The sequence below is a fragment of the Anomaloglossus baeobatrachus genome, chromosome 4 (assembly GCF_048569485.1).
Source record: "Anomaloglossus baeobatrachus isolate aAnoBae1 chromosome 4, aAnoBae1.hap1, whole genome shotgun sequence".
Taxonomy (NCBI): domain Eukaryota; kingdom Metazoa; phylum Chordata; class Amphibia; order Anura; family Aromobatidae; genus Anomaloglossus; species Anomaloglossus baeobatrachus.
Genome location: NC_134356.1, coordinates 449,450,794 through 449,474,201, shown reverse-complemented (window position 1 = coordinate 449,474,201; position 23,408 = coordinate 449,450,794). Strand labels below are relative to the sequence as shown.

General features: G+C 44.0%; 1 protein-coding gene across 1 annotated transcript in view; it reads left to right on the top strand.

Moving 5' to 3' along the window:
• ANXA2 (annexin A2) overlaps positions 1-22,394 on the top strand; it is a 33,034-nt gene extending 10,640 nt beyond the window's left edge. Inside the window, exons 4-13 of the mRNA XM_075345591.1 lie at positions 2,584-2,678; positions 2,800-2,913; positions 3,980-4,070; positions 6,672-6,751; positions 8,848-8,907; positions 15,666-15,759; positions 15,846-15,941; positions 16,171-16,229; positions 19,514-19,636; positions 22,179-22,394. Coding sequence (XP_075201706.1) covers positions 2,584-2,678; positions 2,800-2,913; positions 3,980-4,070; positions 6,672-6,751; positions 8,848-8,907; positions 15,666-15,759; positions 15,846-15,941; positions 16,171-16,229; positions 19,514-19,636; positions 22,179-22,238 — 872 coding nt within the window. The 3' untranslated portion in view covers positions 22,239-22,394. The remainder of the gene's footprint in view (positions 1-2,583; positions 2,679-2,799; positions 2,914-3,979; positions 4,071-6,671; positions 6,752-8,847; positions 8,908-15,665; positions 15,760-15,845; positions 15,942-16,170; positions 16,230-19,513; positions 19,637-22,178) is intronic.
• Positions 22,395-23,408: the final 1,014 nt, after the last annotated feature.

The window sequence follows — 23,408 nt, the reverse complement described above, 5'->3', positions numbered from 1 at the left end:
AAAACGATTTACACACTCCGATATCGACAGCGACGCCGGATGTGCGTCACTTTCGATTTGACCCCACCGACATCGCAGCTGCGATGTCGTAGTGTGCCAAGGGCCTGACTCATCAACATCAGTGTTGTTCATGCTGGTCTTGATCAATGGGTGTGTTGGAGTCAAATGCTCCTGATTCATGAAAAGTTAGCCTCCATCTGAAGCATTTGTCGAGTGACCTACACCTCCGTGCGCTACTGCAGAAGTCTCACTCCAGATACTGGAGTACGAAGTCACAGTCCGCTATGAGTTAGATGAGCCGTGGCGTCCCCACCCCGCCACATGACTGCCCAGTTTGTCGGAGCTGGGAGAAACTGGCATGACAGTGCGAAAATGGCACAAAATTTAGGTTAAAGTCTGAGTTGCGCATAAATTTTGTGACTTTTAAAAGCATTTACACCAGAATCCTGACTTGAAAGCTTTAGCGAATCAGATCCTCAGTCTTTTCCATCCTCAGTTGAGGATGACCAGGTTGAGCTTGCCTGGTTCACCATTGCAGACGGGATTTCTGCTGTAGCAGGCTGCCACACAAGGAAACCATAGCCTTAGCTTTTCAATGTTGGAAGGATTTTTCCTCACTTTCTCTAATTGATTGGCAAGCATTAGAATAGTGTAGTGTCTCTCTGTGAGATTGTGACCTCTAAAGCTGGGGTCACACTAAACGACAGCGACATCGCTGTTACGTCACTATTTTCTGTGACGTAGCAGCGACCTTGTAAGGTGCTGTTATGATCGCTGCTTAGCTGTCAAACACAGCAGCCGAAGCAGCGATCATAACGACACGCGTTGCTGTTCTGCAACATGTGCAGAGAGCAGGGAGCCGCGCACACTGAGTGCTGGCTCCCTGCTCTCCTAGCTACAGTACACATCGGGTTAATTACACGATGTGCACTGCAGCTACATGTGCAGAGAGCAGGGAGCCGCGTACACTGCTTAGCGCTGGCTCCTTGCTCTCCTAGCTACAGTAAACATCGGGTTAATTACCCGATGTGTACTGCAGCTACATGTGCAGAGAGCAGGAGCCGGCGCTGGCAGCGTGAGAGTGGCGGAGGCTGGTAACTAAGGTAAATATCGGGTAACCACCATGGTTACCCGATGTTTACCTTGGTTACAGCTTACCGCAGCTGCCAGATGCCGGCCCCTGCTCGCTTCATTTCGTCGCTCTCTCGCTGTCCCACACAGCGATCTGTGCGTCACAGCGGGAGAGCGACGACCAAAAAATGAAGCTGGACATTCAGCAACGAGCGGCGACCTCACAGCAGGGGCCAGCTCGTTGCTGGATGTCACACACAGCGACAGCGACGGGACGTCGCTGCAACGTCACAGAAAATGGTGACGTAGCAGCGACGTCGTTGTCGCTGTGTGTGACACCACCTTATTAGTCAGGGTCCGTTCTCTCTCATTTTGACTTGTTTGTTTTAATTATCGCTTTATTATTACCTCCCCTGATTGTAAACCCCAGTAGGACATGTTGGCATCACCAGTGTGACACCTGGTCCGGTATCCCTTGTAGCTCTCGAGCCGGTGGGGCTTCCTTTGTTCCCTCTTCTATGATGTTTATAGCCTTTTCTTCATTTCACTTAGTTTCCACCACATTACTTCCCTCCTTCCTGTGGATACCATGTGCTCCATATAATTGGAATAGTTGCAATTGTTCCAAGCCGAAAGAGATCTGTACCCAAACTAATTGTGTTTCTAATTTATTACACCCACATTTTGTGCTTGTGCCAGGAATAACCTGAGCGGATCTAAACACGCTGCAGGAATAGAGGAAGCCGGATAAATTTCCTTTTGGCGTTGCTTTTTACTTTTACTGGCTTTTTTTTTTTTTTTTTTTTTTTTTTTTTTACTATATAATGGAACATTCCAGAATGGGAGAGGTGTGTACCAGTCACGGGCTGTGAAATACTTTTCGTCCCCCCCCCTCCTCCTTCCAGCTTACTTTGCAGACTACGTTTTCCCTGTCTGGCTTTCGTGGCTACACTGTTAAACTCAATTAGAAGCAGTTCCTGGATCTGCTGCGATCAATAATCCTTTTGCCTGAGGATAATTGTGTTTATTTGCTTTGTACAAAGACATGTGAGCGCAGAGTGCACCGACTATGCATAATTCAGATGCACTCTTTCTGGCTAAAAATAACATGCATTATTCTTAATCTTCCGAGTTCTGATTGCACATTTTTAACTGTGACCTTATAATAGGGGCAGTAATGTAATTTCCAGATAGGGCAATTACTAATGCAAATATATCGTGTTTCCTATTCATATCTATCATAAATAGATAATATTGTTGCTAAAAGCTTATTTTAAATGCATAGAGAGTACTAGGTGCTGAATTGGATGGTATATAAATGTACCTGTAGTAACCAGTGTTCAGTGCTTGTTCCATACATGGGACCATCTGTCACTTTAATTTTTGTAGTGGTGAATATTTTAACAGAAGGTGGTAATTTGGGGATTGTTCTCATACCCCTATGAAGTATTCTCCATTCCTCAGCTCTGTATATACAATAGCCTTATTCTTAAAACATTTTGTATATTTCAGGTGTCGATGAGCTAACAATAATCAACATTTTAACAAACCGCAGCAATGATCAAAGGCAGGACATAGCATTTGCCTATCAGCGGAGAACCAAGAAGGTAATTGTTGAAACAATACAGTATGTCTTCTTGTAAAATGATATTTATGGCCTAATCCTGTTGATCAATATGAAGAAACTTAACTTTGGCCATTTAATCCAAATAATGTTGTACTTTGTAGGATCTCCCATCAGCATTGAAAGGAGCACTCTCTGGTCATCTTGAGACACTGATTCTTGGACTGATGAAGACACGACCTCAGTATGATGCTTCAGAACTAAAAGCTTCAATGAAGGCAAGTCATGTACAAGTTATTAGGTCTAATTGGTCTTCACTTTGTCTGAAATATATATTTATTTAGCCTTATATATTGACCAGAGCAGGGCTTGGTAATAGGAACACTTTGGCGACACGGTGGCTCAGTGGTTAGCACTGCAGCCTTGCAGCGCTGGGTCCTGGGTTAAAATCTCACCAAGGACAACATCTACAAGGAGCTTGTATGTTCGTATGTGCGTGCGTTTTCTCCAGGTTCTCCGGTTTCCTCTCACACTCCAAAGACCTACTTATAGGAAATTTAGATTGTGAGCCCCAACGGGGACAGTGATGCCAATATATGTAAAGCGCTGTGGACTTAATTGCGCTATATTAGTGAATAAATATTATTAGTATTATTCATTACCCAGAAATCATATGTTGGCCAAATATTCTGAGGAGCAGTACAGAGAATGTATTAATTATCCTGTTCCCTGGCCCCAACAGAAATAGCATTTTATAGGTACGTCGCTAGCTGTAAAGGTGAAATTTAAAGGGGTTGTCTGGTCTAAATCCGTAAGTCTATAGTCACTCTGTATGACTGCAGACTTTTATAAATTCTTCACATGCACTATGATTTTCCTGTGTCAGAGCCCGGAATGGTGGTCACATGGTCGCGAGTATGTAATATGCGTAGTTTCTGCCAGAACCAACTACATTTGCATTGAGCGAGGCTACACCTCTTTAGTCGGATTCTGGCCAGGAGTCTGCATATTGCACCGTCATTCCCGGATCTTAGACATATGAATCCTCACAGCGCACAGTACATGCAGTATGAGGATTCATAAGTCTTCAGTCACACAGACTGACTGCAGATTCATGGATTTAGATCTGACAATCCCTTTAACATGTTTCCATCCAGTATTAAATGAGGAATCAAATCCTTTAATTTTAAGAAAGCAATGCTGCACTCCAGAATTCCTGACCATAAAGTAGAAAGTCACTTAATGATTAAACAGTGCCTACTTCATTGTGGAAATGGCATGTTAAGCTTGATGTGTCTTTACATGTGATGTTTGCACTTAGCTAAAATGACTGAATCATTGCAGGGCCTTGGTACAGATGAAGACACTCTTATAGAAATTATTTGCTCCAGGGATAATCAAGAACTACAAGCAATCCAGGCAGCGTACAGAGAATGTGAGTAGAAAAACATATTTACATCTTATATCATCTGTAATCTGCACTGTCAGCACTTTCCCTGCTACTATATACAGTCTTCTAAATAAATAAATCATCTTAACAAAAGCGTTGGAGTATTGTAACAGATATAGGGTTATAAACCTGTACGGGATCTCTACACTAATAATGATTCCTGCAAAAATAGTGGCCTCAAAAACCCAGAGAAACAAAGATCTAAAAAAAATATACAAACTTTATTTAAAAACCAAAGGTTGGAGACGAAAGTGCAAAATAGGGTCTTATCCAAGTAGAGTAATGGGGAGAGGACAGATCATGGAGGCTCATCTGTGGGTGTTGTGAGAGTCACAACCAATTTAAGAGCATGTAGTGTCTGCTGCAGTAACCCAATATGTGCAGTTAAAACAGGTCAGAGAAAGGGTTAAAACACCGCACTGCCGCAAAGGTAGAATCTAGTCGGATCTTGTATAAAAAAAAGTGATTGGTCTACGCATTTCGGAGATTAATGTAATGTGATTTTTGTCCTGAGGAAGGAGATTAATCTCCGAAACGCGTAGACCAATTCACTTTTTTATACAAGATCCAACTGAATTCTAACTTTGCGGCAGTGAGGTGTTTTAACCTTTTCTGACTTGATTTTTCAAACTTTAATTAGATGTAATTATAGGTAACCATGGGCAAAGAAAATAGAGTGGTAACCACTTAGAACAATTATATGCTTATTCGTATAAGTACTATATATCAAAATGGGGACAATTTCCGACATAATAAATACATTTGGTGACAACGTAAATATGTAACATATGGTAGTTAGAAGTACCTTGCTGCAAAAGAAATCCCTAATTGTGAAGACCTAATTAAAAGTCCTCAGGAGGCTTACCCATTTCTCTAAGGCTATGTGCACACTTTGCGTCGTCCTACTTGCAGTTCAAAACGCACATTTTGGCAGTAATTGATTTTGCCAAATTTGCTTTTGTCCATAAAATAACGCTAAAAACGCATGCGTATTTACCGCATTTTGGCTGCGTTTTTAGCGCTTTTTACATGCTTTTCCATTGCGTTTTGACAGATGCGTTTTGAACATAAAGACACTGATAAAGTTTAAAGTCAAACACAATGAAAAAAGGGGAAAAAAGGAACACATAATTATTGAAACAATAAAGAAAATAGTTATTTCATATAATATAGCGGTATTGTCAGTTTTTGCGGTAATATAACAATAAATTAATATTTTTCATTATTTTAATTGTCGGACTGTATGTGTAACGGGACCTATTATTCCATTATTTTAATGTCACAAAAGCATGCGTTTTTTAAGTCCAAAACGCATGTTTTCTGCACCTAAAAAGCAGGTAAAACGCTGGAATTTTTATGCTTCTGGCTTTTTGCCATTTTTCATTGACTTCAATGTTAGCAAAACGCACCCAAAATGGCAAAAACAATTGCCATGCTGCATCTTTGAACGCAGAGGTTTTGGCCAAAATTATGCAAATTAAACGCTGCGTTTAGAAACGCAAAGTGCGGACAGGAAATCCACAATTTCCATTGACTTTGCTGGAAAATCAAAATGCATGCATTTTGGAATGAAAACGCTGCAGTTCAAAACGGACCTAAAAAGCACCAGAAACGCAAGTGAAAACGGAAAGTACGCACATAGCCTAAGTGCCTCTGTGATAGCCAGCAGCCCCAACTCGAGTTTCGCATGGGCTTCCTCCGGGGCTCTTCTGTAAACGTAGGATTGATGCAGGTTCCTAGTGGTATAATTGAGTGTGCAGGTACTTTTCTATTTGTTAAATATGAAATCTTCAACTTGTCATAGTATAATTAGAATTTATAATTATCAGACAGCCAGTATCTTCTACCTTAAGCAAATGAATATTAGCTCCAGTGCTCAAATATAAGTATTTATATCTAAATATGTAATTGATATAACTACAGGAGCTTTCATAAAAGTCATAACATTGGTTTTCCACCCTTGGATCTTCACAACACATTGTAGTTTGGTTTGTGATTGTGCCTTAGGTGAGCCTTTGAGAAGTTAGGATTAATGAAGATAATGGTGATCAATCAAAAGACTGTCAGCAGACTGGGGTTATAAGTCCTCTAATAGCATTCTGATTGTAGTAATATAGTAATAACCTCCTGCACCGCTCTGTTCCTGAGATCATTTCTATGAATTTAGTATATTAGCAAACCGGGTGCGGTCCTCAAAACTCCCATGCAGAACAGTTGAACACCACACCCATTTGGATAAAAAGACTAAATTTATATGCAGGCAGGTGGAAAGGGGCAATAGCTCAAGTACGGAGAGGCATGGGAGCAACAGAAAAATGTCAGATTCAGAACACCGGCTTTAACATCCAGTAAAATTCCGTAATTACATATATTTGGCAACTGAAAGGTCCGCTTTAAGATTTAGATACGTCTGTGTTATCTTTACATATTAGAGCCCATGAGAATATCTATGGTGAACAGTGTTATAGGGTCCCTCTTCTTATGGGTACTATAAACTATCAGTAGGATTGTTAGAGTGTATCTATATGCTTCTCACCACTATCTTGCCAATGAAAGTACATTGTTTTTTTTTTTTGTTTTTTTCAGTATTTAAGACAGAATTAGAAAAAGACATTGTGTCCGACACGTCAGGAGACTTCAGAAAGTTAATGGTCGCTCTGGCTAAGGTAAATAAAAAGGACACCTTTTAGTTTAGAAAAATCAACCAAATGTCAGCAATAAAATATGTAAAGACATCACAAAATCTACAGTTTTCCTGATCCGTAGTAGCCAAAAATTGAGGTTGACACAAATGTTGGTTTTCACAAAGGCATTGAGATCTGGGGAGCTACCTGGCTATGGACCCAAAATGTCAATGTTCATGAGCTTCTTGGTTATTACTTTTGCCATGTGACCTGGTCTCCATCACGCTGGAAAAGCATTTTTTTTTTTTTTTTTTATCGTCATATTGTTCCTGGACCGTTGGGAGAAATTGCTCTTGGATACCATTCTTTATTCATAGTAGTGTTCTTAGGGAAAATTGTGACAGAGCCCACTCTTTTCTATGAAAAGCGCCCCCCACTACACTATATGGTAAAATGAATGGTGTCTTTTCAAAAATACAACTCGTCCAACAGAATACAAGCCCTCATACAGCTATATTGATAGAACAATGAAAACATTATGGCTCTTGGAAGTAGGGGACAAAATTACCAAAAGGCAAAAAAAAAAAAAAACAGAAAATGACCAGGGCATGAAGGGGTTAATCTGAGGGCAGCATAATGTAGGGCCAGAGACCCAGATTCCAGGGATTTATCACTTACTGCAGTAGCTTGCTGTCGTTTCAACACAGTGTTTTATCAGCAGGAGACTATCACTACAGGATTAGGTGCAAGCCAAACTAGCTAGTCTGTGTAACCCCACCCCCACCTCTGATTGGCAATAGCCGACACCGCACAGTGTACAGAGGAAACTGCCAATCAGTGGTAGTGTCGGGGTTATACATGGCTCAGCAATCTGACCACTGCTACATTTACAACAGAGATATTATCCAAACTACACCAAGCAGTCCAGTGAGTGATGCATTGCTGGAAACAGGCAGCCTGATTACATATCATTTTGCTCTCAGATTACATGGCAAAAGCCTGCCGACATTTTTATGCAATTCATCTGATCACTTTTTTTTTTTTTCTTTTACAACTGTAGTTTTTATTGCATTTTATAAAAGTTAACAGATTACCGTATATCAGTCAACATAAACCCAATACAATCATATACTGTAAAAAAAACAAAACAAAAAAGTATCTGTGCAAGAAGAAAATATTGAAGCTTATCCATATAACGCTAGACCCTCTAGTTGCTTCTGAACAAACTGCATATATGCACTATACATCTGAGCTGACCACTACAGGTATGTAGAGAGTCGGCCTAAGGCCGGAGTCACACTTGCAAGAGACTTGCGTGAGTATTGCATCACATCACATCACCCGGCACGGCTGCACACTCTCCTGACAGGAGCGGGTCATTCGCATGTATTTCTATGCAGCTGAGACGCTCCAGTAGTCCAGAGAGTGTGCGGCCATACCGGGTGATGTGATGCAAGACTCACGCGAGTTTCTTGCAAGTGTGACTCCGTCCTAATAGTGTCAGTATAGCAAATCCTGGTGATTGGTTCCCTTTAATAACAATCTGGAGTTGATACATATTGCCAAAATAAAAACTGAGTCGCAAAATTTCTGAAAAAATAAAATTAGTGTCAGTCTCAACATTTGGCCACAACTATAGGTGGTTGAGGATAAACAGAGATAATTTCAGATCTATGAGTTTCTAAAAATAGATGTAAAAATTAGGGATGATCGAATACCTCAAATATTCGGCTTTGCGAATATCCGACGAATAGGTCGCCGCTATGCGAATATTCGATACACAATGTAAGTCTATGGGAAGCCTGAATAGTTATTTGGGTTTCCCATAGACTTACATTGCGTAGAGAATATTCGCGAATAGTCGAATAGCGGCGACCTATTCAGAAAATATTCCTGAAGCCGAATATTTGAGGTATTCGATCATCCCTAGTAAAAATCTAAACCGAACATATGGTTAGCTGATTTCATGTCAATATTTCTCAATACATCTCATGTTTTTTTTTCTTTACAATTGACCACAAAATATAGATATTTTTTTAAAACATATCAGCTATTGTGTTCTGTTCTGTCAGAGCTAAAAGCTGTTGCATTACTGTTCCTCTTATTATCTCCTAATTGATTACTTTTTATGTCTTCAGGGGAAAAGACAGGAGGAGAGCTCTGTAGTAGATTATGAAAAGATTGACCAAGACGCTAGAGTAAGTGGATCAATGGATATGACAGTTTTCAATAAGCCTATGTAGGGTATAATTTCATCATGAGCGTATGCAGCCATTATCTTAAAGATCTAATGTTTCTTTATCGTTCCTTATGGGAGACCCAAACCATGGGTGTATAGCTACTGCCTCCGGAGGACACACAAAGTACTACACTCAAACGTGTAGCTCCTCCCTCCGGGCTATATACACCCCCTGGATGACAATCTACCCAGTTCAATGCTTTGTGTTTCAGGAGGATACACACACTTGCATTCTCTGATATTTTTTTCATTTTTATTTTGATTTTCAAGATTTGGAAGAAAAGCGGGTCCAGTCTGGACTCCCGGCATGTCCCTTCACACCCCACTCTGTCGGCGGTGCTGTTAAGGTTGACTTTACAAGGCTGGAGCCTTCACATGCCGTGCTCCTTCACATCCTCTGAGAGGCTCTGGTTTGAAGTGGGAGCCGTCACGGTCCTCTCTGCTTGCAGGAGACCGGTCTCCATCCGCAGCCCTGTCTGGTTCCTGCTGGAAGGAGCGTTCACCCCCCCTCAGGGCCTGGCCCTGCGTCTCAAAAGCTAAGTATTGAGACGTTTTTCAGGGGTCCCGGGTACTTTTATTAGGGGGACAGTATGTGTTTTATCGTTACTGTAAATTCCGGCCGGTTCTGGGGGTTTCCCCTGAGAACCGCGCCGAAGGTGCCTGCTCGTCGGCCGCATTGTTAAATCTAGGCCCCGGCTTCAGTTTGGGCCTAGTTTCGGTTTCGGCTTCTCTGCATGTCATGCATACAGAGGCATAGCGTGGCGCCGCCCACCGCTCGGCCAGCAGAGGGGAGGGCACTCCTCTGGGGAGATGTTCCCTCCCCTGTATCTCTCTCTGCATCTCTCCCTGGCCCTCCGTTTTCCCGCTCTTGGCCTAATACCCGCCCCCCTCCTCCTTCCAGCGCCATTTTCTCAGCGTTCTTACACTGGACGGCGCTGGATGCTGCAGCTGCTGCTGTTTAGGAGGGCTGACGCTTCACTTGGGCTTTGAGCTGTGGAATCCGGAGGGCACACAGAGAGCGGTCTGGTAAGCCACAACCTCTGGTTGTGGGCTTTTTATTACATTCTCAGGACATTCTACAGGAGTGTTTGCTTGCTGCAGAGCTTCCACCTCAGCAGCATGTCTGTCACCCGGAGCAAGGCTGCAAACATGTACGCTGTATGCACTGCATGTAAGCTCATTCTGCCAGAGCCAAGCACATACCCACATTGTGATGCCTGTGCTAATATGGTTGTGTCTCAGCCTGGAGCCTCCTCAGGGGTCCCTCCGGCTGCTCCGGCCCCGGTGGCTGAACCCCCGGCTTGGGTAGCATCCTTTTCACAAGCTATTTCCCAGTCTTTTGCCGACTCCATGGGGCAGCTGTCCCGGACACTGCTGACCATGCATCAGCCCCCTTCTCGGGGTGCTTCTGCTGCTCCTAGCTCTGCAGAGCTCTCAGAGCATGTCCCAGGACCCCGTCCCCCTAAACGGAGACGCAGGGACCCTTCTCCTTCCTCTTCCCACGGCTCTGATTCACGTGCCGAGGTACAGGGCGAGGAGGAATCGTTTACTGTGGGCTCAGACGCTACCTCTATGTACCCCATTGACTTGTCTGAGGGTGATGCGGATGTTAGTGACTTGATTGCGTCCATTAACTCCGTACTGAACCTCAATCCACCAGAGTCAGAGGAACAAGCCTCTCTGGTAGAGATGCACCAGTTTACCTCACCTAAGAAACCTAGGAGTATGTTTTTTAACCACTCCAGCTTTCAGACCACTGTTACCAAGCCCAGGGCCTGTCCTGACAAACGTTTTCCGAAGCGTAGTTCAGATGACTGTTTTCCTTTTCCACCAGAGGTGGTTAAGGAATGGGCCCAGTCCCCAAAGGTAGACCCTCCGGTGTCCAGAATCTCAGCCCGCACAGTCGTAGCTGTGGCTGATGGCACCTCTCTTAAGGATCCCACTGACCGCCAGGTTGACCTTTTGGCCAAGTCTGTATATGAGGCGGCAGGAGCCTCGTTCTCCCCGTCTTTTGCGGCAGTGTGGGCTCTTAAGGCAGTTTCTGCCTCCCTGGAGGAGATACATTCCCTTACCAGGGACTCTATTCCTGAGAGTGATGCCTTAACTTCTCAAGCTTCGGCTTTTGCATCCTACGCCATGTCTGCCATCCTGGAGGCTTCTCACCGCACGGCGGTGGCCTCCGCTAACTCCCTCGCGATCCGCAGGATCTTGTGGCTTCGAGAGTGGAAAGCAGACGCTTCCTCTAAGAAGTACCTTGCGAGTCTCCCTTTTGCTGGGTCCTGGCTGTTTGGGGAACAGCTGGATGACATAATTAAGGAAGCTACTGGCGGGAAGAGTACTTCCTTGCCACAAACTAAAGCCAGGAAACCTGTCCAGGGCAGGATCCAATCGAGGTTTCGTTCCTCTAACTGGTCATCCTCTAAGCCCTCGACCTCGTCCACTACCGCAGCCAAGGATCGTAAATCAAACTGGCGCGCAAAGCCGCGTCCTCACCGGAGGAGCCGCTGCCACTAAGGCAGCCTCCTCTTGCCTATCTGGCTGCGCCAGCAACGTCCTTGGTCGGTGGCAGGCTCTCCCACTTTGGAGACGTGTGGTTTCAACGTGTGGGTGCGGGATATCATCTCCCACGGCTACAGGATAGAATTTTCTTCCAGCCCGCCAAACAGATTTTTTTCTGTCCATACCCCCCTGCTCCAAAGCCGCCGCCTTCTCTCAGGCCGTGGCATCCCTGCAGGCCAACGTGGTAATTGTTCCGGTTCCCGCCCGGGAACGGTTCAGCGGTTTCTACTCAAACCTCTTTCTAGTCCCCAAGAAGGACGGTTCCTTCCGGCCCATCCTGGATCTCAAGCTTCTCAACAAGCATGTTCAGGTGCGGCACTTTCGCATGGAATCTCTGAGATCGGTCATTGCCTCAATGACCCAAGGAGATTTTCTGGCATCCATCGACATCAGAGATGCCTATCTGCATGGGCCTATTGCGGTCTCACACCAGCGTTGGCTACGCTTTGCAATCGGAGAGGAACATTTCCAGTTCGTGGCTCTTCCCTTTGGCTTAGCCACGACCCCTCGAGTGTTCACCAAGGTCATGGCAGCAGTGGTTGCGGTCCTGCACCTCCAGGGGTTGGCAGTGATTCCTTACCTGGACGACCTTCTAGTCAAGGCCTCATCCAGTGTAGACTGCCAGCGGAGTGTCTCTCTCACTCTCGCCACGCTAGTTCAGTTCGGGTGGCTTGTCAACCTGCCCAAGTCCACTCTGACCCCGACCCAGGTACTTATGTACCTAGGGATGCAATTCGAGACTCTGCCGGCACTTGTCAAGTTGCCCTTAGTCAAACAGCAGTCCCTTCGTCTGGTGGTGCACTCTCTGCTGAGGCACCGCCGTCATTCCATCAGACACCTCATGCAGGTGCTGGGTCAGATGGTGGCGTCAATGGAAGCGGTTCCCTTTGCCCAGTTCCATCTGCGTCCCCTGCAGCTGGACATTCTCCGCTGTTGGGACAAGCGGATCTCTTCCTTGCACAGGCTGGTGGCTCTGTCATCACAGGCCAGGAGCTCCCTTCAGTGGTGGCTTCGGCCCCTCTCTCTCTCACAGGGACGCTCCTTCCTGACTCCGTCCTGGGTGATCCTCACCACGGATGCCAGCCTCTCCGGTTGGGGAGCAGTATTTCTCCATCACCGAGCACAGGGCACTTGGACTCCGTCCGAATCAGCCCTCTCGATCAATGTGCTGGAGATCAGAGCTGTGTTTCTAGCTCTCCTAGCCTTTCACCACCTGTTGGCGGGCAGGCACATTCGGGTTCAGTCGGACAACGCGACAGCGGTTGCCTACATCAATCACCAGGGCGGGACTCACAGCCGTCTGGCGATGTTGGAGGTTCAACGAATCCTCCAGTGGACGGAGGACTCCAAGTCCACCATATCTGCAGTCCACATCCCAGGCGTGGAAAACTGGGAGGCCGATTATCTCAGCCGTCAAACCGTGGACAGCGGCGAGTGGGCCCTGCATCCGTCAGTGTTCAGATCAATCTGCCGCAAGTGGGGCACTCCGGAAGTGGATCTAATGGCATCCCGGCACAACAACAAGGTTCCGGTTTACGTGGCTCGCTCCCACGATCTTCAAGCCTTCGCAGCAGACGCACTGGTTCAAGATTGGTCTCAGGCCAGACGGAACTATGTGTTTTCCCCCTCTAGCGCTCTTGCCCAGGGTTCTGCGCAAGATCAGGACGGAGGGCCGTCGAGTCATTCTCATTGCTCCGGACTGGCCCAGGCGAGCTTGGTACCCAGACCTGCTCCGTCTGTCCGTAGAGGTGCCGTGGCATCTCCCGGACTGCCCAGACCTTCTCTCTCAAGGTCCGTTCTTCCGCCAGAATTCCGCGGCTCTCAGATTGACGGCGTGGCTCTTGAGTCCTGGATCCTGACGGCTTCAGGCATTCCCTCTGAGGTCATCTCCACCATGACTCAGGCTCGGAAGTCTTCCTCGGCCAAGATTTACCACAGGACTTGGAGGATTTTCCTGTCCTGGTGTCGCTCTTCCGACCATGCTCCTTGGCCGTTCTCCTTACCGACCATCCTGTCTTTTCTACAGTCTGGTCTACAGCTAGGTCTGTCCCTCAATTCCCTCAAGGGACAGGTGTCGGCTTTGTCGGTATTGTTCCAGCGGCGTATCGCCCGACTGGCTCAGGTGCGCACCTTCATGCAGGGTGCATCTCACATCATTCCTCCTTACCGGCGGCCCTTGGATCCCTGGGACCTTAATCTGGTCCTCACGGCCTTACAGAAACCCCCCTTTGAGCCTCTCAGGGAGGTTCCTTTGTCTAGACTTTCACAGAAAGTTGTTTTTCTAGTAGCCATAACTTCTCTCAGGAGAGTTTCTGATTTGGCTGCGCTCTCTTCGGAATCTCCCTTTTTGGTGTTTCACCAAGACAAGGTGGTTCTTCGTCCCACTCCGGACTTTCTCCCTAAGGTGGTGTCTCCTTTCCACCTTAACCAGGACATTTCATTGTCTTTATGTCCGGCCCCTGTGCATCGTTTTGAGAAGGCGTTGCACTCCTTAGATTTGGTGCGGGCGCTCCGAATCTATGTGTCACGCACCGCCGTTTTTAGGCGGTGCACCTCACTTTTTGTGCTAACCACTGGTCAGCGCAAGGGTCTCGCTAATTCTAAACCGACCCTAGCTCGTTGGATCAGGTCGGCTATCACCGATGCCTACCAGTGTTCTCAGGTGCCTCCTCCCCCGGGGATTAAGGCGCACTCGACCAGAGCTGTCGGTGCCTCCTGGGCTTTCAGGCACCAGGCTACGGCTCAGCAGGTTTGTCAGGCTGCCACGTGGTCCAGTCTGCACACTTTTTCGAAGCACTACCAAGTGCATGCTCATGCTTCGGCAGATGCGAGCTTGGGCAGACGCATTCTTCAGGCGGCTGTCGCCCATTTGTGAAGTTAGGTTTTGCCTACTTCTCAGTTTGGTTTATTTCCCACCCATGGACTGCTTTGGAACGTCCCATGGTTTGGGTCTCCCATAAGGAACGATAAAGAAAAAGAGAATTTTGTTACTTACCGTAAATTCTTTTTCTTATAGTTCCAAACATGGGAGACCCAGCACCCTCCCTGTTGCCTGTTGGCAGTTTTTTGTTCCGTGTGTTTCACCGGCTGTTGTTAGTAGACAGAGTTCTGGTCTTGCCGAGTTTTACTCTATCTCTACTTATGGGTGGATGTCCTCCTTCAGCTTTTGCACTGAACTGGGTAGATTGTCATCCAGGGGGTGTATATAGCCCGGAGGGAGGAGCTACACGTTTGAGTGTAGTACTTTGTGTGTCCTCCGGAGGCAGTAGCTATACACCCATGGTTTGGGTCTCCCATGTCGGAACTATAAGAAAAAGAATTTACGGTAAGTAACAAAATTCTCTTTTTTTACAAGGGAGCATTTACCTTGTGTCAAAGCACAATTCCCATCACCAAGATTACACTTGTGCATCACTTTCTACCTACAGTTGTAAGGGGTACTTTGTACACTGCGACATCGCTAGCCAATGCTAGAGATGCCGAGCACGATAGTACCCGCCCCCGTCGCACATGCGATCTCTTGTGATAGCTGCTGTAGCGAACATTATCGCTACGGCAGCTTCACACGCACTTATCTGCCCTGCGACGTCGCTCTGGCCGGCGACCCGCCTCCTTCCTAAGGGGGCGGGTCGTGCGGCGTCACACGGCAAGCGGCCAATAGAAGTGGAGGGGCGGAGATGAGCGGGACATAAACATCCCGCCCACCTCCTTCCTTCCGCATAGCCGGTGGAGGCAGGTAAGGAGAAGTTCCTCGCTCCTGCGGCTTCATACACAGCGATGTGTGCTGCCGCAGGAACGAGGAACAACATCATACCTGTCGCTGCAGCGAAATTATGAAAATGACTGACACTACATAGATCACCGATTTACGACGCTTTTGCGATCGTTTAGCGGTGCATCTAGGCTTTACACGTTGCGACATCGTTACTGGCGCCAGATGTGCGTCACTTTCAATTTGACCCCGACAAGATCGCAGTAGCGATGTCGCAACGTGCAAAGTACCCCTAAATATTAAAGACATGATGCTAAATATTTGTAACACACATTTTCCTTTATATTAATTCACTTACCACATTTTTCTGTAGAAAGGCCAAAACCTGCTAGAAACATGATGCATGTATTACAATTGGAAATAATGCTACAATCTATGTACCATAGGATCTGTATGAGGCTGGAGTAAAGAGGAAGGGGACAGATGTCAGCAAATGGATTTCAATCATGACCGAAAGAAGCATTCCACACCTACAGAAAGGTAAGGGTTCCTCACTATTGGTTACATTTATATAGCACGGACTATAGCATGGCCTGATAACTGTAAATTGTGTTTTTATATTTCAGTCTTCGAAAGGTACAAGAGCTACAGTCCATATGACATGCAGGAGAGCATCAAGAAGGAAGTGAAGGGTGACTTGGAGAATGCTTTCGTCAATCTGGGTGAGTGTTATTTAAGTGTTACATATTCTTTGTCTAACTTATATATATCGCGATTTGATTTTAATTATTAGAAAATAATATAAATGGTTCTATCACTGTGTAACAAATCTAGTATGAGTCTTCATTATAGCACATCCCTCAATTCATTGTCCAAGTTTTGTGACGTGTGTCCTAACCATTTACTGACATTACTCATTGTTATGCATTCCTTGATGTCTTCTTATTCCAGTGCAAAGTATTCAGAACAAGCCACTGTATTTTGCGGACAGGTTGTACGACTCCATGAAGGTAAAATATGAATGATTCTCCCATTAGAAATTTTGTATATGTGATAACTCCCACTTATTTAGCTTTCCCAACCAGGCAATTTTTCCAGTTTTGCGCTTCCATTTTTCTATTCCCCCTTCTTCCAAGGGCTATAACTTTTTATTTCCCATCAACATAGCCGTAATGAACTGTTCTTTTTTCGCGGAACAATTTTTAATTTTGAATGACTCCATTCTTTTTACCATTCAATGTACTGAAAATGGGATTTTGATTTTTCCAAAGTAAAAATTACCTGTACAATTATGGTAATACCCAACCTATATAATTGCGGCTGTTTTTTCTTTTTTTTTTTAATGTAAACCTTAAAATAAAAAAACTAGCTTGTTTACATTTTCTGATATTTACATTTTTTGTTCGATGAAGCTATGTGAGGGGTTTTTTTTGTTTGCTGTCAGCTGATGTTTTCATTAATACCAAAATGGGGGTAGATACGACATTTTTTTGATCACTTTGTATTATTTGCAATGTTTACAGCGAATGAAAAACAATAATTATGGCATTTTGATTTTTAGCTCTCTTTATAGCATCTTCTGATTTGGTGTATGTTTTGATCAGACTTTTAGGGTCACAATATTGACAGACGCATCACCATGTCCGTCACAGGAGTTTCAGCAGGAATAGGAAAACCATAGGAAACCCCTCCAACACCGCGTGATTTAAATGCCAGGTTCAGACTGACATTTAGGCTAGGGTCACACAAGTATAGATTCTCTCATGCAAGAGAATAGATCGATTATGCAAATGACACTCGGATAAAACTATCTTATCAGAGTTTCAGTGTCAGCTTTAGAGTGATCCTATTCTTTTAGATGAGAGAATCCGAGCCCTGTGAGGGGAAGATGGAGAAAACAAAATTTCCCCATCCTCTTCAATCTGTGAGTCCGTATTAAACGGACAGTAATCAGATGTCATCTGAGCACAGTCCGATGATTTCCACACTATCATACACTTGAATGGGTACGTGTCGTCCTATTTTCACAGCAAAAAATCGGGCAACAGCACTGCCCCATTGAATAATATTGGTCCAAGTGCTGTCCAATTAATCCGTGGCTAACACTTGTGCAATGTATATTCTCGTGTCGGCGACCCCCTTAATGGATTATCAGTTGTGAGCAGAGCTCGGCTCCTCTCGCTGTTGTTACAGGCATATGCTCCTGGTGTAATATTCCAGTAATGATGCACAATCCGCTTCGGAGCCTGCATCAGATTGGGACCCGACATTGGACATATCAATTCGTCCAATGCCGGGAAGGTTAAAAGGTTTTTTTTTTTCTGGATGCTTTAGTGAAGTTGTCCCCAACCTTTCTTACCTTGAGAGCGAGGTTCAGCTCTGAGAAATGGTCGCGAGCTACAGTTAAAGCCCGTAACAGTAATGCCACCCCAGAGCCCTATATTACTGCCATAATGACAACTAAAACTTCCCCACAAAAATCAAAGCAAGATTTTGTGCCCCCTTCTATTCAGACGACATACTTACATCCAGGGTTTCCATTTCCTACACTCGCTTCAAGCATTTCCACCACACTGTTGCATCCAGCTTCAAACTGCCTTCTAACTAACATTACCCTTCAGTCTCCAGCTTATCATATTTATCTCTCCACCCCACTCACCCTCAGTATATGACCGTCCAGATCTGCTCTTCTCTGCAGGGCTACTCACAAAAGTCACCATCTGGAAACCTGCTCTTCATGGCTGTTCTCTAGACCTGATGCTAATGCACAAAACTAGCAGACAGCCGAGAGCCACACCAAGGATCCACACATTCGGGACACCTGCTCTAATGCATGAACATAGAACAAAACTTATAGATGGACAAATATAGGTGATAGATAATTTTACAATGTCCTAATGATCGCTCAGCCCATAGTGCCTTATAGTGCAATCATGCAACCCACTATAGTGCTGTAGATCACTGTGGTGGGCAGAACAACCCAGAAGAGTGGTGTGCTGCATGTGTTGTCATGCAAATACTTTACATTAATACTCCATTGAAGTCTATTAGCACTTCTGATCTCTGCAGTTTCTTGTATTGAATCATTTTAATGTTCTCCAAACTAATAACTTTTAATCTATTATATTAAAAGCTTATAGACAAGCTAGTAACCCAAAGCTCACTGGACTGCTGGTAACCAGCTCTGTGTGAGTCCAGGGAGCCTATGACATATAACAAAATAAATAAATAGCTTGGGCTTTAGACCTCTGACCTCCTATGTGTATCCAGAGTCCCCTGATGATTCTAGAGAGATGAAACGCGTCGGGACGAGGGCCAGGAACATTGTAGGGGTACCAAGAGAGGGTTAGATGTGGTCTGCCCTTGTGAGGGCGGAAGTCATTGGGGTAATAGACATTACTAGTTCTCCTCAGGGACATTATAGGGCCAGCTGGATGCTGTGAGGACCCTCTGAGGAAGCTCTGTCTACCCCAAGCTGCGATGAATGGGGGAGATCGTTCATAACTCATTCTATAAATAAGCCTAATGTTGGTGGATTCCTCCTTTGAGGACCACCTCACGCTATTTTGGTTTTTTATATTGAGTTAGTTCTGATAATTTTGTTTTGGCACTCACTATTGGGACCACTGTCTCTACTTTGGGTGAGATTATCACACTCAATAATTTCTTTATGTATGTTGTGTTTTTTTGATTATTTTGTTATATGTCATAGGCTCCCTGGACTCACACAGAGCTGGTTACCAGCAGTCCAGTGAGCTTTGGGTTACTAGCTTGTCTATAAGCTTTTAATATAATAGATTAAAAGTTACATTTTATGCCTCAAAAAATTGCTTTAATCATTTATTTCTAAGTGGTATCCCTCTTTGGAGGATTGCTGTGATTACAAACTAATAACTTTACAAGATAAATTTATTGCACCGACCAATAGTAAGGGCTGCATTTTTTTCTATATTTAACGATGCAGTGGTTTACCAGAGTCCATGTACAGTCATCCACATATATTGTTATATACTCCCAACATACATTTTATCATTTTTCTTTAAAAAAATAATAAATTTTTATATAAATATATTATATATGCCCAATTTTTTTTTTATTGGGCTAAATACTAGACTTCTTTTTTTTTTTTTTTTTTTTTTTTTTTTTTTTTCTTCTCAGCTCCATGATTGATTTCTCCACCAGATAAAGTATAATTAGACTTCCAATATCTATTATTGGGAAAGTGTTGCTAAAAACACTCATTTTCTAAAACTTTGTCAGTGATGAAATTGCAATTACTTTTTCTTGATTTAAGGGCAAAGGAACAAAGGATAAAGTATTGATCCGGAATATGGTGTCCCGAAGTGAAGTGGACATGCTAAAAATCAGACCAGAGTTCAAGAAGAAATATGGCAAATCTCTGTTTTACTTCATTGGTGTAAGTGTTATGGCAGATCTGTAGCAAAAATGCCCATATTACTAAGATTTGCAACTGCAGTAATATGTAGTACATGTTGGTATGCGTGTGGATAGATAATTATTTTTATTTATTTTTTTTATGGGAGAAAGAAACAAACACACACACACACACACACACACACACACACACACACACACACACACACACACACACACACACATTTTGTCTAATAGGTAGTAACCTCACACAAGCTGTATATGCTAATGCAGTATCCGCACTAAACGATGCAGTCATTGCTGCAGTTTTCACTCCACAAATACTGTGGATATATCATACTCAGAAAAGGTTAGGGATACTTGGCTTTCAGGTGAAATTTATGTAAAATGTTACAACTTCAAGCTACAGTCATAGTCTATCGTGAAATTAGAGCATTTATGTAGAAGCATGTCACTGTCTCAATAACTTGTCATGTGGTCTTGAGCATAAATTACAGCTGAGACTGATGTCTCATGTTGTTCACAAGTAGAGTTTGTCTACTGAGGCATGGCATCTCACTCTTGTTGAAGGCTGGCCCTCAAGTCATTGAGGTTCTGGGGTACAGAGTTACGAGCCTCTACACAGCGACTCAGCTAATCCCATAGGTATTCTATTGGATTGAGGTTTGGAGAAGTTGCAGCCCACTCCTTTTAAGTTACCCCAATCTCCAGCAGCTGTTTTCTAATGATGTGACCTCGATGAGTTGGAGAGTTGTTGTCTATGAAGATGAAATTGGGCACAATGACTGGATTAATGATGTTATTCAAGCAGTAGGGGCTTGTCACTGTACCATTCACAATGTGTAGGTCAATTCTGTATTGACTAGACACATCTGCCCACACTGTAAACACCACCACCATCAAAGTCTTGTTTGGTGAAAACAGTGGCTGATAACATCAAGGACAGTGCTTCTGCTCAGCATGAATTGACTTCCATCAGTGAACAGCACTGAGGCTCACTGTTTCCTCGTCCAGCAAGACTATGACAATTGTGCCTGGTGGTGTGGTTGGGTACTCTTGCAGGTCATCTAGCACGCAGACCACACTTATGTAAACAGTCTTGAATGATCTGACGTGACACTTGGATGCCTCTCACCTCCCTTCAATGTGCATGGATGTGGCATTCATCATCTGGTTCCGAAGGACACTGTTCAAAGTGAAGCGGTCATCAGTGTGTGATGTGTCCAAAGGCTGTCCACGTGTCTGCCTTTCTGTGACTCTTCCAGTCTCTCTGTATCTCTGTTGCACTGTAAGCTCAGTGGCCGCTTCTGTCTGAGAACATCCTGCTTGGAGCCTTGCAATGGTGAGGTGCTGTCAATCAATTGTTAGGTGTTATCTTGGTCTCAAGATGTCAAAATGTGAACAGTATGATGAGGAGGACTATTTAAATACGAATTCTAAATGGACCTCAAAATTACTGGGTGATTTATGGATCAAATAGTTATTGTGAATTATACCATTAAGCTCCTTGTTGGAGAACAGCAAGTTGTGCAAAAAAGTACTGAAAATGAACAATTGGACATGTGCAGTCAAAAGTTTAGAGAAGGTCACATTAAGTGTGCACTTTAGGATCATCCTAAAATTTCACTCAAAAGCCAAATATCACTCTCTTTTTGTGAGTAGCGTATCTTAAAGGGTGAAATCTGCGGTAGGTAGTCACAGCATAAATTTACATACTGTGTAAAGGCCCAGTCATACACAACGACTTACCAGCGATCCCGAAAACGATGTTACCTGATAGGGATCGCAGGTAAGTCGCTGGGAGGTCGCAGGTGAGATGTCACACAGTCAGACCTTACCAGCGATGCAGGAACAATACAGGTCGCAGGAACGACCTGTATAACGATCTCAGCAGTCACAGTGACCCTGTCACACAGTGTCAAACACAGCGATGTGTCCTGCCTAGCAGGACGTCGCCTTTGAAGAAAATGGCCTGGACCATTTTGCAATGACTAGAGATCTTACAGCAGGGGCCTGATCGCTGGTAGGTGTCACACATAACGAGATCGCTAACGGGATCGCTACTGCGTCACAGAAACCGTGACTCAGCTGCAATCTCGCTAGCGATCTCGTTATGTGTGACGGTACCTTAAGACAAATCTCCAGTGCTGGTCACTTTACAATTCAGTTTTCTCTGCAGCACATGGATGGATTCTTGAAAATCTCCTCTATACTAATACTGTAAATCAAAGATTTACTGTCTGGAAATTACGGATGTAAACTCTGCTACAAATACATCTCTTGTGAGGCGCATGGACCATAAGGAATTGGTGGTGGTGATGAACTGGCATCAGAATATGAAACTTTTGGTGTCCCCTTAGACAATTAGTAAAAGTGTATCCGTGCATTTATTGTAAAATTCATGTCTATGAATGAAAATAATCTCTTATATTTCTTCTAGACGGCATATAATTGTTAATTTTAAGGTGGAATTATGTTTTAAACCTACACCTCGTACATGTTGTACTGACAAAATATTTTCCTGTAATTCAACCAGTTTTTTTCCTTTTTTCTGTTTATTACAGCAAGATACAAAAGGAGACTACCAGCGTGCCTTGCTAAACCTATGTGGTGGTGATGACTGAGATCCTGAAAATTTGCCTTCCTGCCTTACTGCTTGTCTTGACTCAAAAGTCTGCAGAGCTTCCGATGGCCTGTAATCCCAGAGTCGTAACCTGTTCTTATCCAGTATAATGACCAAAACAACTCTGCCATCTAAATATATATATTTTTTTTCTGTACTTTGTCTCCAGTGCTTTGTTTCTATTCCTGCGGTTTATTCAGCCAATGAAGGTCATAAGGTATATTATAAGTTTGTTTGTCAAACTGTATTCTTGTAATGCTGAGCTACATGCCCTTGGAATGGAAGTGAAATTATCCTAATCAGTTAAAATGAGTTTCATACAAACTGAACCAATGCATACAACAAGGTCCAACCGTTCCAGGGTTTATATAACCACCAGGAACACGTAAATATACACTCCAGACACCGGCTTCCAGGTGAAATATATGGAAAACAAAAAGTTCACGCTACAGTGATATTTTATCATGAAAGTCGGGCATTTAAGTAGAATCATGCAATCGTGATTTCCTCATCTCAAACAATTTATTAAATCAAAAGCCAACAACAGTGGTGGGTGTACCTGCTCAAAAATCTGTCTCAATAAATTGTCATGTGGCCTTGAGCATCAATTACAGCTTGACAACGACACCTCATGCTGTTCACAATTCCAGTTATTGACTGCTGAGGCATGGCATCCCACTCTTCTTACATGCAGGCTCTCAGGTCATTGAGATTCTTGGGTGCCATTAAGCTTTTTGTTAGAGAACAGCAAGTTGTGCAAAAAGTACTGAAACGTTGAACAGTTGGATATGTGCTTGTCAGATTAAAGTTACCTGGAAAGGTCATTAAAGGGTTATACTGAAATTTCACCAAAAAACAAATATCCCAAACTATTTGTGAGTAGTGTATATGTAATAGTGTCTATGCAATGGATCTCTGATTTAACTTAAAGAGAACCTGTCAGCACAATTTTGAAAAGTTAAGGAATGGGTCATTCACAGACCGGAGGCAGGTGGAGGAGCTGGGGAATCAGAGAGATAGACCTAGGGTACAGTCCAGTCTGAGTGCACCAAAACCTAATTAGCAGACTATTTCAAGTGGTGATTAAAGAAGAACAAATGAGATTTCTTCACCAAAGGTGTCAATGTATTGCTGCTCTAATACTGATTAAATTATCATGTCCATACTTTAC